The sequence below is a fragment of the Bidens hawaiensis genome, unplaced genomic scaffold, assembly GCF_021521415.1.
Source record: "Bidens hawaiensis isolate Kalapana, Puna unplaced genomic scaffold, B.hawaiensis_p1.1 tig00003462_1, whole genome shotgun sequence".
NCBI lineage: Eukaryota > Viridiplantae > Streptophyta > Magnoliopsida > Asterales > Asteraceae > Bidens > Bidens hawaiensis.
The window spans coordinates 32159-44731 of record NW_027491192.1 but is presented as its reverse complement, the minus strand read 5'-3'; the positions used below and the strand labels follow the sequence as shown (position 1 = coordinate 44731).

Sequence of the window (12573 nt, the reverse complement as noted above, 5' to 3'; positions counted from 1 at the left end):
TACACGAATCATTCGTGCCCAAAGGGCATAGTTTTGGCTATTAAGTTTGAGGCTGATTTTTATACTATCAGAAAGGGTTTGTTTTTGGGTTTGGTGTTGAAGATTTTGGTTTTGAAGGTTGAGGCCGTTCAAGAGGTTTGCGATTTGAGTTGAAAGGACATCATTGTTAATTAAGCTTCCGTCACTCGTCATGGTGGGTTGAGGCGTGTAATGAGAAGAATCGGTAAATGATGAGCAATAACATATAAATTGATCCTAGGATCATTCACTGCTTTGATGCCATGTTTTCTCAATGATATCAAGAGAAGTATATGATTGAATAGTTTTGGTTGTATATTCTTTTTTTTGTAATTACAATGATTAGAGTACATGAATAAATAGTTGAAAGAATATGATAAACAAGGAATACATAATTGGGAAAAGATAATATGTGGCTGTAACTTTGGTGTAGTGATCCGTTGTGATTGATCTTCTAAAATGGAATGGGATATGCTAATTTCTCCATTTATTTTTTTCCTTTTCTAACACGAACATTCCCTCCGCCTTTATCTTAACAACCTACGTCACACCCGAGAGTTCTTTATCGACAACAAACTTCATGGGAACGTTCCAAGTGGGGTTTGAATCACCGTGTTTGTCCGTACTGGTTCTTTGCTTTTGATCTTTGCCTCCGGATATGAAAACCACAACGTAGACGCGCATGCTGTCTGTGAATCTTGATTTCTTGCCGTTTGACGAGACGAGAGTAAGGTTTAAGTTTCGGTACTCCATGTGTTAACACCAGGATATCACGAACATTAAGATTGCAATATAGTTTTAAACAAAAAAAAGATAAGTAAACCACCTATTTATTAGAAATAAAGCTTTGCATGTAACAAACCTATCCTAATACGAATTATCTAAAAACTAATTTGAATTTTGAACCGCACTCAAATACAAACTAATAATATGATATGATAAGATAAAGATAGGTGGGCGGTGCGGTGCCAAAAAAATGTTTAAGCTACCTTTTGTTTCTCATATATATGAAACTAGTTTTTTTACCCGGCGTATTGCGTCAGGTGGCAAAACCCTTACGTTGAAACTCGAACGTTGGTAAAATCCGAGCGTTACGAGGATCGAGGATGAGTCAACACAAATTCGGTCAGTATCGGCTGCGTTCGTTACGATATAGACATCATTGGTAAAATTTGAGCGTTAAACCCTAAAAAATTAATTCGTCAAGTTAACATATAGTATATACTAGCATTTTATCCGGCGCGTTGCGCTGGGCCGGTCGGTAAAACTCGTGTCGTGACAAATCGAGCGGTCCCTAGTGCTGAGGAGGAAAGTTGAAATGAATTCGGTCGGTCTCGGCTACGTGCATTATGATACTGCAACTAAAAATAAAAAATAAAACAAAAAAAATACAAGATTGAGGTGGACCAATGCGGTAGTGTCGGTTGGTAAAACTCGGGTGTTGGGAAGACCCGAGCATTGTCGATCCCGACCATCGAGACGGTGAGTCTATGTAAATTCGATCGGTTCCCATCAAGTTTGTTACGGATCCATAATTAAACAAAAAAAATAACAAAAACAAAATTGGCATTGGGTCGGTTTTCTTTACCGTACCAGTACTGAAACAAAATCTACGAGAATTCGGTCGGTTTCCGTAACGTTTATTACGATACCTGAATTAAAAAAAACAAAAACAAAATTGACAATCAATTATCTTTCGTTGCGGTACATGTTTTCGTCTGAAAATTTTGAGTCTCATTTCAAGTATTTTCGTCCAAACTTCATTATCTTGAAATGTAGATCACTAACAAAATTTTAAAAGAAAGCAAAATAAAATGAATAGTGTATTTTGTCCATTAAGAGCACATATAATGGTGAGAAGCGCAGTGACAAATCTGATAGAAAAATTAAGAGGCATCACGAATTAAAAAAAAAAGTTTGTAACAGTCAAGCTACCACCGCACCATAGTATTGTCCGCTTTGGTCGGGACATACCAACATCGCCTCACGGATTTGATTTTGGTTTCCCAAATGGGCACCCATCCTCATACTACTCACACCTGAGCACGTTTAAATGTTGAATTCTATTCTCATCAACTACCATTAAATGCCCAAAACGCGTTATGATGGAGAAGGTATCCACCTCCTTATAAAAAAGGCTTAGTTCTCTTTCCCAACCGATTTGTGATGCCACAAAGTTGAACTAAAAATGTATTTCGTCAAAAAAGTTGAGTGGTAGCGCGAGCTACCATCAAAATTTGCAAGATCCATCGCAAGGGAAGCGAACTGCGACATGGCTTTCAAGTACACTTCATAACAATCAAATGATTGCCTAAGAAAGTACTCTCGATCACCATCTCGGGGTCATATACGATTATAAGTCCATGCGTTGTGCAGGGTGGGGAGGCACCATTGGCCACCTCATCCAGTCAAACCACAACACCCTTCAGCACCATGATTCACCTCCCCCTCCGACGTTAACACAATAACGATGCTATCATGATTAAAGATGGGGCTCATTCCTATTAACAACCAATCATTTTCTTTCGAATATATTTAAATTTTGTTAATTCATAACGTTTGAAATAGCGAGTAACTGTCCGACTGTGTACGTGACAGTGATGTAGTAAAAGTACATGGGTCTACCCACTTCCATGATTGCAAGTCTTGAAAAGTCGATCCTTTTAAAAAAATACAAATAGATAAAATGAAAGAAGTCCTTGCAAAATGGGAGCTAGTGAGAACCAAAATTAACCAATTTATTTAATTTCAATAAAGTTAATTATTAAATTATAAGTTAACACCTAAAAGTTTTATTTACTATTATATATATTGACCTAAACACAGGGTTCCCTAAAGCGCTAGAGGAGCAGCTGTAGTATAAAGTAAAAAACTGCATTGTTAAGTCAATGAATGACTTTCTATGAAGTACACAAATAGCGCCCTACACTTGTAGGTTCACTTTCTCTTTTTTGACAAAGTGAACTAATTATATAAAAATAGAAAGTTGAAATTTAACAATTAACAATCAAAACTATTACTTATTAATCGATAATAATTCATATTTACACTTTAATAAGTGATAATCGTAATTTTTATTTTCATTTTTATTTTAGTTGTCAAAAACAATTATGATAGTATAATCATCATAGATTTATTAATGATTTTAACTCGATTTCGCTCACAATAATGATTATGAATGAAATAAAGAAACGTATGAGTGAAATCTAGTATAAATCAAATGTAAATTAAGTGCAAAATTTTGAGGATAATGCTCTCGAGATTGTTCTTGACAACAAACGTGAAAGTTAAGATTATCAATGGTTAAAGTGTAACTATGAATTATTATTATCAGTCAACGGGTGATAGTTGAGATTATTAAAATCCTATTTTCGGTTGCTATGCCGCCGAGTGCATTGATCATATTGAGACCACAGTGAACCAAACCGATACCGATCGTTTTCTCACCATCAGCAAGGGAATTTTACTAGTTTATCTTAATGATGGTAGAATACTAAGCATACATTGGTTTGTGTTATTTCACGATCATTTTACTGCTAACACAGCTGCCACATTACCACTTCTTTGCGGTGAATCGGAGTGCATAACTAGTAGTCTCATAGAATCAGCTTTATTTGTTTTTAAAGAAAGTGAGTCTCTCTATATAAATCTGTTAAAAACATATTAAATTTTACATTACTTAGGTTTACTGTATGAATAGATAATAACTTCAATGTATTAAAATGTAATTAAATTTCGTAAAAGATGTTCAGAATATAGCGACAATAAAATATTTATTTTGGGGGGGTAAGAGACCAACTTCATTACTTTTTCGATATCAAGCTGACACTGTGTGAGATGAAGATATAACATAAACAAGAAACAGAGAGGAAAATTTGTATTTGGGACCAAAAGCTGAAATACGAAAGGCAATTCTTCCCAGCTTTTCTTAAGTATTTGACATTTGACGACACAGAAGTTATATGCAATATTGTAGTAACAATCAAATAAAATCTTAAGAATTAATGTGACAATTTTTATTTTATTTTTTTAACACTTGATCAAGTGAAATTTACAAAATTTAACAAGAGTTACTCGTAACTGGGAAGGGAATTGAAAAGGATAAACTTTTATTTACTTTTCTATAATTTTTAAAAAATATAAATCAACACTTTTAGTTTTAATGCAAACATATAGTATTATTTTTTATGTTTATTATTTTTTTTAAATGTTAAACCTACAAATACACAAAGCATACTTGTGTAATTTACACGATACGTCTAACTCTATATAGCACCATCAAGTGCATGGGGTGCTTAACTCATATAACCGTATTTTAGCGTAGTGTCTCAAGTGCCTTTTTTATTTTATGTTGTTCATGTACCCCTCCATGCGAACGTAGTGCACATGACACTGTCCCTGGTCTTTTTAACTGAACGAATTTTAACAAATTACAAGAATGAAAACCACAGTTTACTCTTTATTATTATATATTATATCAAAAGTTATCTCAAACAAAACAAATAAGGCTCTATTTGTATACTATTGCAATAATTCTACGTGTTAAGTTTAATCAAAGTAGCGAACATAAGCAAAAAAGGCTAGATGGTAAATGTTTAAAGAAACCAAATAGGATAAAGTTAATTATGATATCAAAATGTCTCAAAAAGTAAGATTAATGTTAGCCGGCCAGTAGCATTGTACTTTAAGTTCTTTTAAAGTAACCAACATATTTACTAAATAAAGACTTACATGGCTAATAACATACTTCATTATGTTACTAACTTCTTTTTGTTCTTTCTTTTCAAAGTTTGTCGTCTTTTCAAACTTTCTTTTCTTTTTGTTCATCATGCTAATTAAAGCCTTTTGTAAGTTAAAACTCAATTACAAATATGTGCGTCCAAAACTCCAAATATGTAATAATAGGCTTGCAGCTTGGCCCATGCATTCTTTACACACTATTGTCAATGTTTTGACACATGTCGTATTAGAAATGCTTAAACCCACGTTAAAAAGTAATTTCATATATAAAAAATATGTGGTAAAATAACGATGAAGACAATTTTGGTTCAAAATCTAAAGAAAACAATAGTGAAAACTATTTATTCTTTGATTTTTTTTGTTCCTCTAGTTACACGCATATAAATCTTCATTACTCATGCTTTTGTGGTTTTACACCTATTTTTAAGGGTGATGCCCATTTGGGCTCAATTTTGGAGCATCAATAATCCTCCAAAACATTTGTTGGTTCATCAAATTTGCCAAAAGAAACCCAAACAAGTCGCATACAGCTAAAAGTTTACTCAAAAGAATTTTATAGAACCCCCAAACGTTGACCAAAGTAGCCAGGAGAATAACTTTGACCTTTAGGTCAGCAAGACAAAATAATGTTTTTCTTTTCAAGGTTCTACCTAAATACCTTTAGCCTTTAGAAAAAAAATTAAAAATAAAGGAAATAAATAAAAGGCAAAGAAAGATTTTCATGGGTAAAAGATAAACGGCACACGACACCAAGAAAAACAAAAAGACATACAAAAAAGCATCCCATGACTGAGAGTGAGAATGACATTTTTTTGTTTAGTCCATTTCCAACACATATGGGTCCTACAATAATTCTACCTGGCCTCACTTTAGTTTTCAATCTCTCATTTAAATTGGACCTAAAATGTGTAAGTCAAATAAACAGAGTTCATATACATGTTATTATTGGGTTTAAATTATGCATGATTGGAATAAACTTTTGATGTTAAAATTCTAAATAAAAAGTTCATTATGATAATACATAACATTCTTCTTATATGTATAAATGTCTTTGTGTATCGTATAATTTGCACTACATGTGAATAACATACGATTATAAATAGGGTCGGTCAAATGTATCCATTTATGCTAACTTAAACAATAAACGTTTGCATAATGAGTGAAGAGGAAACACGATGTGACTTAATTAGTATGGAGGGATACATCCAATAATAATAGTGAGAGATCGGATTACGATTAGCATAATCCATATACATACATACATGTAATACAATACATAAAAGCAAGACGCTCGTACTGAGTTAAGTACAAATTAATAACCACCTTGCTTTAAACAACAAGAAGCCCAGCGTAACATAACAACACAACCCAGCCACCTATTACAACTCGAAGTTAAAAGTCCGCCACTTCTCCCATGTAAGACTCGCATTCTTTCTCCAGTTCTTTACCCACAAGAAAATAATGCTCAATAATATTATATATGTTTTTAAATAATAAATCATATAGAATTTATATGCGTTAAAAGATGGTGGTGTCTATTCATATTTGCTCTCTCAGACATAAACATGGCGTTAACTAGCACAATATTAATTACAAAGTTAACATTGAGTCACGCTTCTTAGAGAATCTGCAACAACAAACTTATACAGACCGTCATATTATCGCCACATTATTTTCTAAACTTTTCTTAAAAACATCATTTTTTTCCATAACAACAAACCTCCATAAACCCATTAAAATAATATTAAATGTGTATATGTATAAAATATATGTGTGTGCATGTGAGAGGGGGTGTCACATCATTGGTTCTTTAGAAGTTTGTAGGAAATGACTTTACATCCAAAACCTTCACTTCACAACAAGATTGTGTCATTCAAGTTTGTTCATTGCCATGTAGATCTAAACCTAAGGAAAAGAAGCTTGTTGTGGATGCTCTTAGGCATCAATTTCCTTGAACATTGGTTCATACCTACTTACTTAGCACACCTATCACATAAACCCGGCCAATTTTTATTTGATTCAACATATATACATCTATGATAGAAAGTGATGATGCACACAAAAGTAAAAAAATAAAAATAAAATAATAATAAGTAAAAAAAGGACATTTCGGACATTTAAACTAAATTTTTTGAAAGGATATATGTTTTTGTTATCTAATGTAAATCCTTTTTTACATTTTCAATATCAAAATTGTAAAGTGGCCAATTCAAGCATGAATATATTTAGCTTTGTATATATGTTTCTTATTACATTTTACAAATAAAAACATAAAAGTTCATATATATAACTTGTCCTTGTTAAACTTATAAAATGGTTTATTGACTTGCATATACGTGAAAAGCGGCTTTTTACAATATATGACATCCCAATGTCACTTAACAACATAACAATGTTTGTATTCCAATAAAAGTGCAACCATAGACAAAAATTCGAGTCAATAAATACAGGATTATTATGCTACATTAAACACACGTAATGAAGAGAGATACAAATCAATAAAACAACTTATTGAAGTTCAACATCTAATTATTACTAGCGAATTGCCTAATTGATCCCATATTGGTTGGACCATAAGATGCAAAATTCACTAGATCTTGTGGCAACAATGGCCGGCCACCTTCTCCTCCCACTCCCAAGAAGTCTCGTGTCAATCCGTTGTCGACTCCACTAAAGCTCCGTTGCATCATCTTCAACGGTGCCATTGTTTCACTTCTTGACATCATCATTTGTTGTTGTTCGAGATTGCTCACACGAGGACTCGAATTAGAAGAATTGTTGTTCATTGCACTAGAAACTTGTAACATCTTATTGTTTTTCACCAAGCTGACTGCAGTGTTTGATGTGGTGGATGTGGAGTTCATGAGGCCGAAACTTGTTCCAAACACCGATGGATTGCTCCTAGTCGATCCCATTTGAGCCGCTTTCTGAAGAAGTGCGGTCGCAGACATTGGACCAGTGGATTCGGTTTGATGGGGTTGGTTTATTGAGTATAAAGAAGCTAGGGTCTCCTCTTTTAAATCTTCTGGCAATGATGTTAATGATAATCCTGCCACTTGGTTTGAATTTGCAAAATTAGCCATTGAAGATGAACCATAAGCATTTACCATATCAGCTAATCCTGTGGAGCTTGATGACATGTAGAGATTTGAGTTCATACTCATTTGATCCATTGGTGAAAGATTGAGCTGAGAATTTGCTTGGTCTAACCAAAGTGATAATCTTGGCTTGTTTTGATCTGTGAAATCGTTCCGGAAACCAGACCCGAATTGTGTGATCCCAGAAAACCCATGGGGGAAATTAGGGTTCATCACGGATTCATTCATGCCTTCGGTTTTCAAGCCAAGATTATTTGGAATCACCGAGTTAAGTCGCACACTTTCCTCGGCTAATGCATCACAAAAAGCCCTATGAGTTATGAAACTATCTTTCCTGCACAAAAATTATAACATAAATCATTAAAACATGATACTAGCTAATTAGTTGCTAATCAGTCGCTTTGAATTTTTTGGATTAGTAGGTGGTTTAAAATTAACTAAGTATATACAAGCATTCTTTGGAAGTTCTTGTACTTTTAAACAGTCCGCTACCTCTGCAAGCGAACTACATAGAGTTTGATGAAAAAGTATATACGCTGCATTAACTTTCGTGAAAAACCCTAGAGTTCGGTTGACACATCACCAAGCTGAAAAAAAATCACAATATGTATAACTTCGCTTTCGCTTGTAGAGGTACTGAAATGTCTAAAACCGAAAAAACTTTTAAAAAATGCCTAAAATTAATTAATTAAATAGTTAAACCCTAAATCATCCACCTATTAATCAAAAAGGTCCAAGTGAATTAAGTTGAAGGCATTTATTTCATCATTTCCAAACAAAACAAAAAACCAAGGTTAATCCTCAAATATATTAATTATACTAACTAGTAGGTACAAACCTGGAGAAAAGTGTGCCACAGTCACACTTGTACTCTCTGGTACCACAAGTCTTGGAATGAGCTTTCCAGTCAGATTGAACTGCATATTTCTTAGAACATTTTTCACACTTCCATTTCTTCTCTCCATGTTTCCGGCTATAATGTTTCTTGATTCCAGTCAGATCTCCGAGTGCTCGAGACGGGTCGTGGTGTACGCAAGTCTTTTCCGGGCATATATACACCTTCTTCTTTATGGGTTCTTTGTTATTCCTTTGCTTTAGCTTCCATGGTAAATTGTGACCTCTCCTATGAAGTTGTAGGTTTTGGTCTCTTTGAAAACCTTTGTTGCAGATTTCGCATACAAATCGGTTTGTTGCCATTAGCGATTTCGGTGAAAGCGCCATCACTTCAGCATCTGGATCTGTTTAATTAAAATTATAATCAACATAATAATTCAATACAATATATAACCATTTAATAATTAATTACAACCATACATACAAAAAATAAAAAAAAATACAACATTACCAAAACAAGATGGATCCTTTTAGTATGACAATGATTGAGTAATAGTTTCATATTTTTGGAAAGATTCATTAATTGATCCGTACTTGAAGGTTAATGTTTTTTCGATCAGGTTATGGATGTATAAATCCACGTGTCAACACCAAAGTGTTGGATTTGAAATTGAGAAATCTAAATCATCTAAAACCTAGCTAGAAATTAGTGAAAAGTAATAGTTCTAGAAGTAGGATTTAGTTATGAAGATAAATTCATCTATTAATTAAATTTGATTGTATCTTGTAACCAAGTTAAACAATCAATAAATCCTTAAATTAACTTCTATGTGTTCCTTTGAATGGGAAAAATGTTTATCTTAAATACAATGTTTTCAGACCAGACATCAAACTGGTCGTCTTACTGATAATTTATGTTGATACCAGACAACAAACTAGTCGTCTTATTGATAATATATGTTCATACCTGGGGTACCCGGTAAGTTTCTTTTCTTCTTGAGATTGGAGATGGGCTTAGAATTAGGGTTTGGTTCATTCGGTGGCGGTGGTGGTTGGTGATGGCGATCTTGAAGCGGAATAGGGAACATCTCACCAGACATCATTATATCCTGATCAAAAGTAGTTTTTGTTGCTATTTTAGCTTAGATTAAGATTGAAAGCTTTGGTTAAAAACAAACAAGAAGAATTTGAAAACTAAATAAGAAAACAAAAACAAAGTAAACCAACACAGGAAAGGATTTGGTTTTATTTATTCAAACAAAACTTCCAAGAGAAGTATATGTGTTTATATACAGGATTGTGCCAAAAAAGAAGTAAGAAACACTTTACTTTTAAACACAAGATATATATAGCTGAAAGAAGAAGCTGAATCAACCAAAACAAACAAAAGACCACAATAATCTAAAGAGAGGCTATTGTTACAGACAGAAAGAGAGATCTGGTAGAGTATGTATACTTACAACTAAATTGTGTTGTGTTTTTTTGGTGTTTTTATCACTAACTAAACACCAAAAACAAGAAACTCCCAATACTTTCAAACTCTTTAAACAGAATATTTCATCTCTCTCTCTCTCTCTCTCTCCTTGTTTCTCTCTCTTTGATGCTTAATTGATTACTCCTTCTTCGTCTTCTATCCTTTTATTTAAGCCCTTATTTTCAAAGTTGGTCAGCCATAGCCATAGATATAGCAGTTTGGGTCCCTCTTCTCTCTCTCTAGCAAGGGGATATATAATAATATAAATATATAGATATAGAATACATATATCATGTGTGTATATTGGCTGTTAGCTGCTTGTAAACAGAATGTGTAGAGTTGTGTGTCATTTGTAGCTTTTCGCCCCTCAAATTCTTATTATCAAACCCATGTACCTTTCAAAACATTTAATATTCATATACACACATTTGCATGCACATAACAAGAGAGAAAGTCTAGGTATAGCTTGGGAAGTGAAACTTATTTAATTAATAAAAGACCATGAGACAAATAATTTGGTCTTATAAAGGTAAACAAATTCACCTCGATTCTACTTTACTAGAAAGTATAATAAATTAGGTGATTAAACGATCGATACATATTATACTGTATCATTTTCAAACTACTTTAACCGTATAATAAATGTTTAATATACAGTCCTTTTCAAAGTAGGAAAACTAAAGATGACAATGGATATAAAATAATATATAGTTTTTCTCCAAAATTAACAATTTATTATAGCATTCACATTGAATCCCCTGTTTTCAAATACAAAATTACCTTAAAACACACTATATTTTTTCCCTTATTCTCAATTTAATAATACTTTTTCATACAATTATCATTTCATCTTCTTTCATTTACTCACAACCACTTTCAAAATATATTAAAAAAATTATAGAGTGTTACATGAATTTTTCAAATATAAAGAAAAATCACAACATTTCTCTCTCCACTTCATTCAGAACACCCTAAACACTCCATAAATTGTAAACACTCATCTCACATAATTTGATGGATTGATTTAGAATGCTCTTAGTTATTAATAACACAGTCAATGTTGATTTATAAATATGTAGAGTTTGAATGAAGACATGATCACTAATACATATTGTTTGAGTATGTGAACGTACACACAGTGGCAAAGCTTGGATGAAAACCAGAGGGCTTAAAGATTTTTTGGACGAAAATGGGTAAATTTGCAATACGTATAAAACATTTAGACAAAAACAAGTAAATTTACCTTATTTAGCAAGCAAAAAGAAGGGGGGGGGGCATATATGTTTCTCGCCCATGGGCGTACACTCAACGATTTGTAAAGTTTGCAACTAAATATTTTATGGCTGAAATTTGTAACATACATATGTATGATTAACTTCAGCAAACAAATAAGTTTTTTACGTGCACCAATTTTCCTCTCTACGGAATAAAGAAATGGAAATATATAAAAAGTGTGATTTGTAGATATGCAGTAGGTTAAAAAAAATGTCATCATCACATTATTCTCATACTTTAAATAACTATATAATGTTTGAAAATTAGGTATGAAACCAAAATTTTTGTATCAATCCGGCCTACAAATAAAAAAATACCCATAAATGCATTTCATATTCTGAATTCGAATTATATTGCATAAGATTTTTCAACTTGCAGTGCTAATTCTAGAACAACAAAAATGGACTGCTAAACAAATTAGACAAGTGACTATATATTAACTTTTTTAATGAACAATTTGATACATAATAACCAGAAATATCTTTTACATACATTTAGAGCATATTTATACATAGTGCGTCATTAAACACTTTGAGAAGAGATTATATGACGTTGAGGAGACATGGACGATGATCGTTTTGCGCAAAAAAAATTACCAAGAATGGGTTTATTTTTCACTAAGAAAATTAAATTAAATGATAGTCAATTTAGTTCACATTATTAAATTGTTATGTTATAAATGGTTATAACTGTAACTTCAGTTTGAACAGTAGACAAACAAGCATTACATTTACTGTTCAATTAACACATCAATGCTTTGAAACCTTTGGAAAATGAAGTCAAACTTATACTTCTGCATGGGAAAATTTAATAATAAAATAAAAAAAAAGGTTGATGAAAAGAAAAAGAGCCTATATTGGAAAAATGGAAGGAAAAAGGGTAAATTAATTGATGGGATGTGTTACTTTTTTTTTACATTGATTTGAAAAATAAAAAAATTGAGTTGCCTTTATTATAAAATGATTACTACATAATTAAAGATAGGACCTTTAAAAGAGGTGTTGCAAATTTAGGGTTTTGCAGGTCCCAAGGAGAGAGAAGACGTTGAGTCCGTGATACCTGTGTGTGTCTGTGGGGCCTCCGATGGTTTCTTTTGGTCTGTAGATCTGATCTGATGATACCATTCGACTCCAC

The 12573-nt window shown here is 32.7% G+C and overlaps 1 protein-coding gene across 2 annotated transcripts; it reads right to left on the bottom strand.

The window, feature by feature from the left end:
• Positions 1-7139: 7139 nt before the first annotated feature.
• Positions 7140-10385, bottom strand: LOC143623411 (zinc finger protein JACKDAW-like). Of its 2 annotated transcripts, none has more exons than XM_077094327.1 (4): positions 10151-10385; positions 9658-9799; positions 8695-9094; positions 7140-8190 (listed from the first exon to the last, which is right to left on the bottom strand). In XM_077094327.1, the coding sequence occupies exons 2-4, from the start codon at positions 9791-9793 to the stop codon at positions 7284-7286; spliced, it is 1443 nt and encodes a 480-aa protein (XP_076950442.1). In that variant the 5' UTR covers positions 9794-9799; positions 10151-10385; the 3' UTR covers positions 7140-7283. The 2 variants fall into 2 exon arrangements, with proteins under 2 accessions (XP_076950442.1, XP_076950441.1); XM_077094326.1 differs by having other exon boundaries at positions 10154-10384.
• Between the last annotated feature and the right edge of the window lie 2188 nt (positions 10386-12573).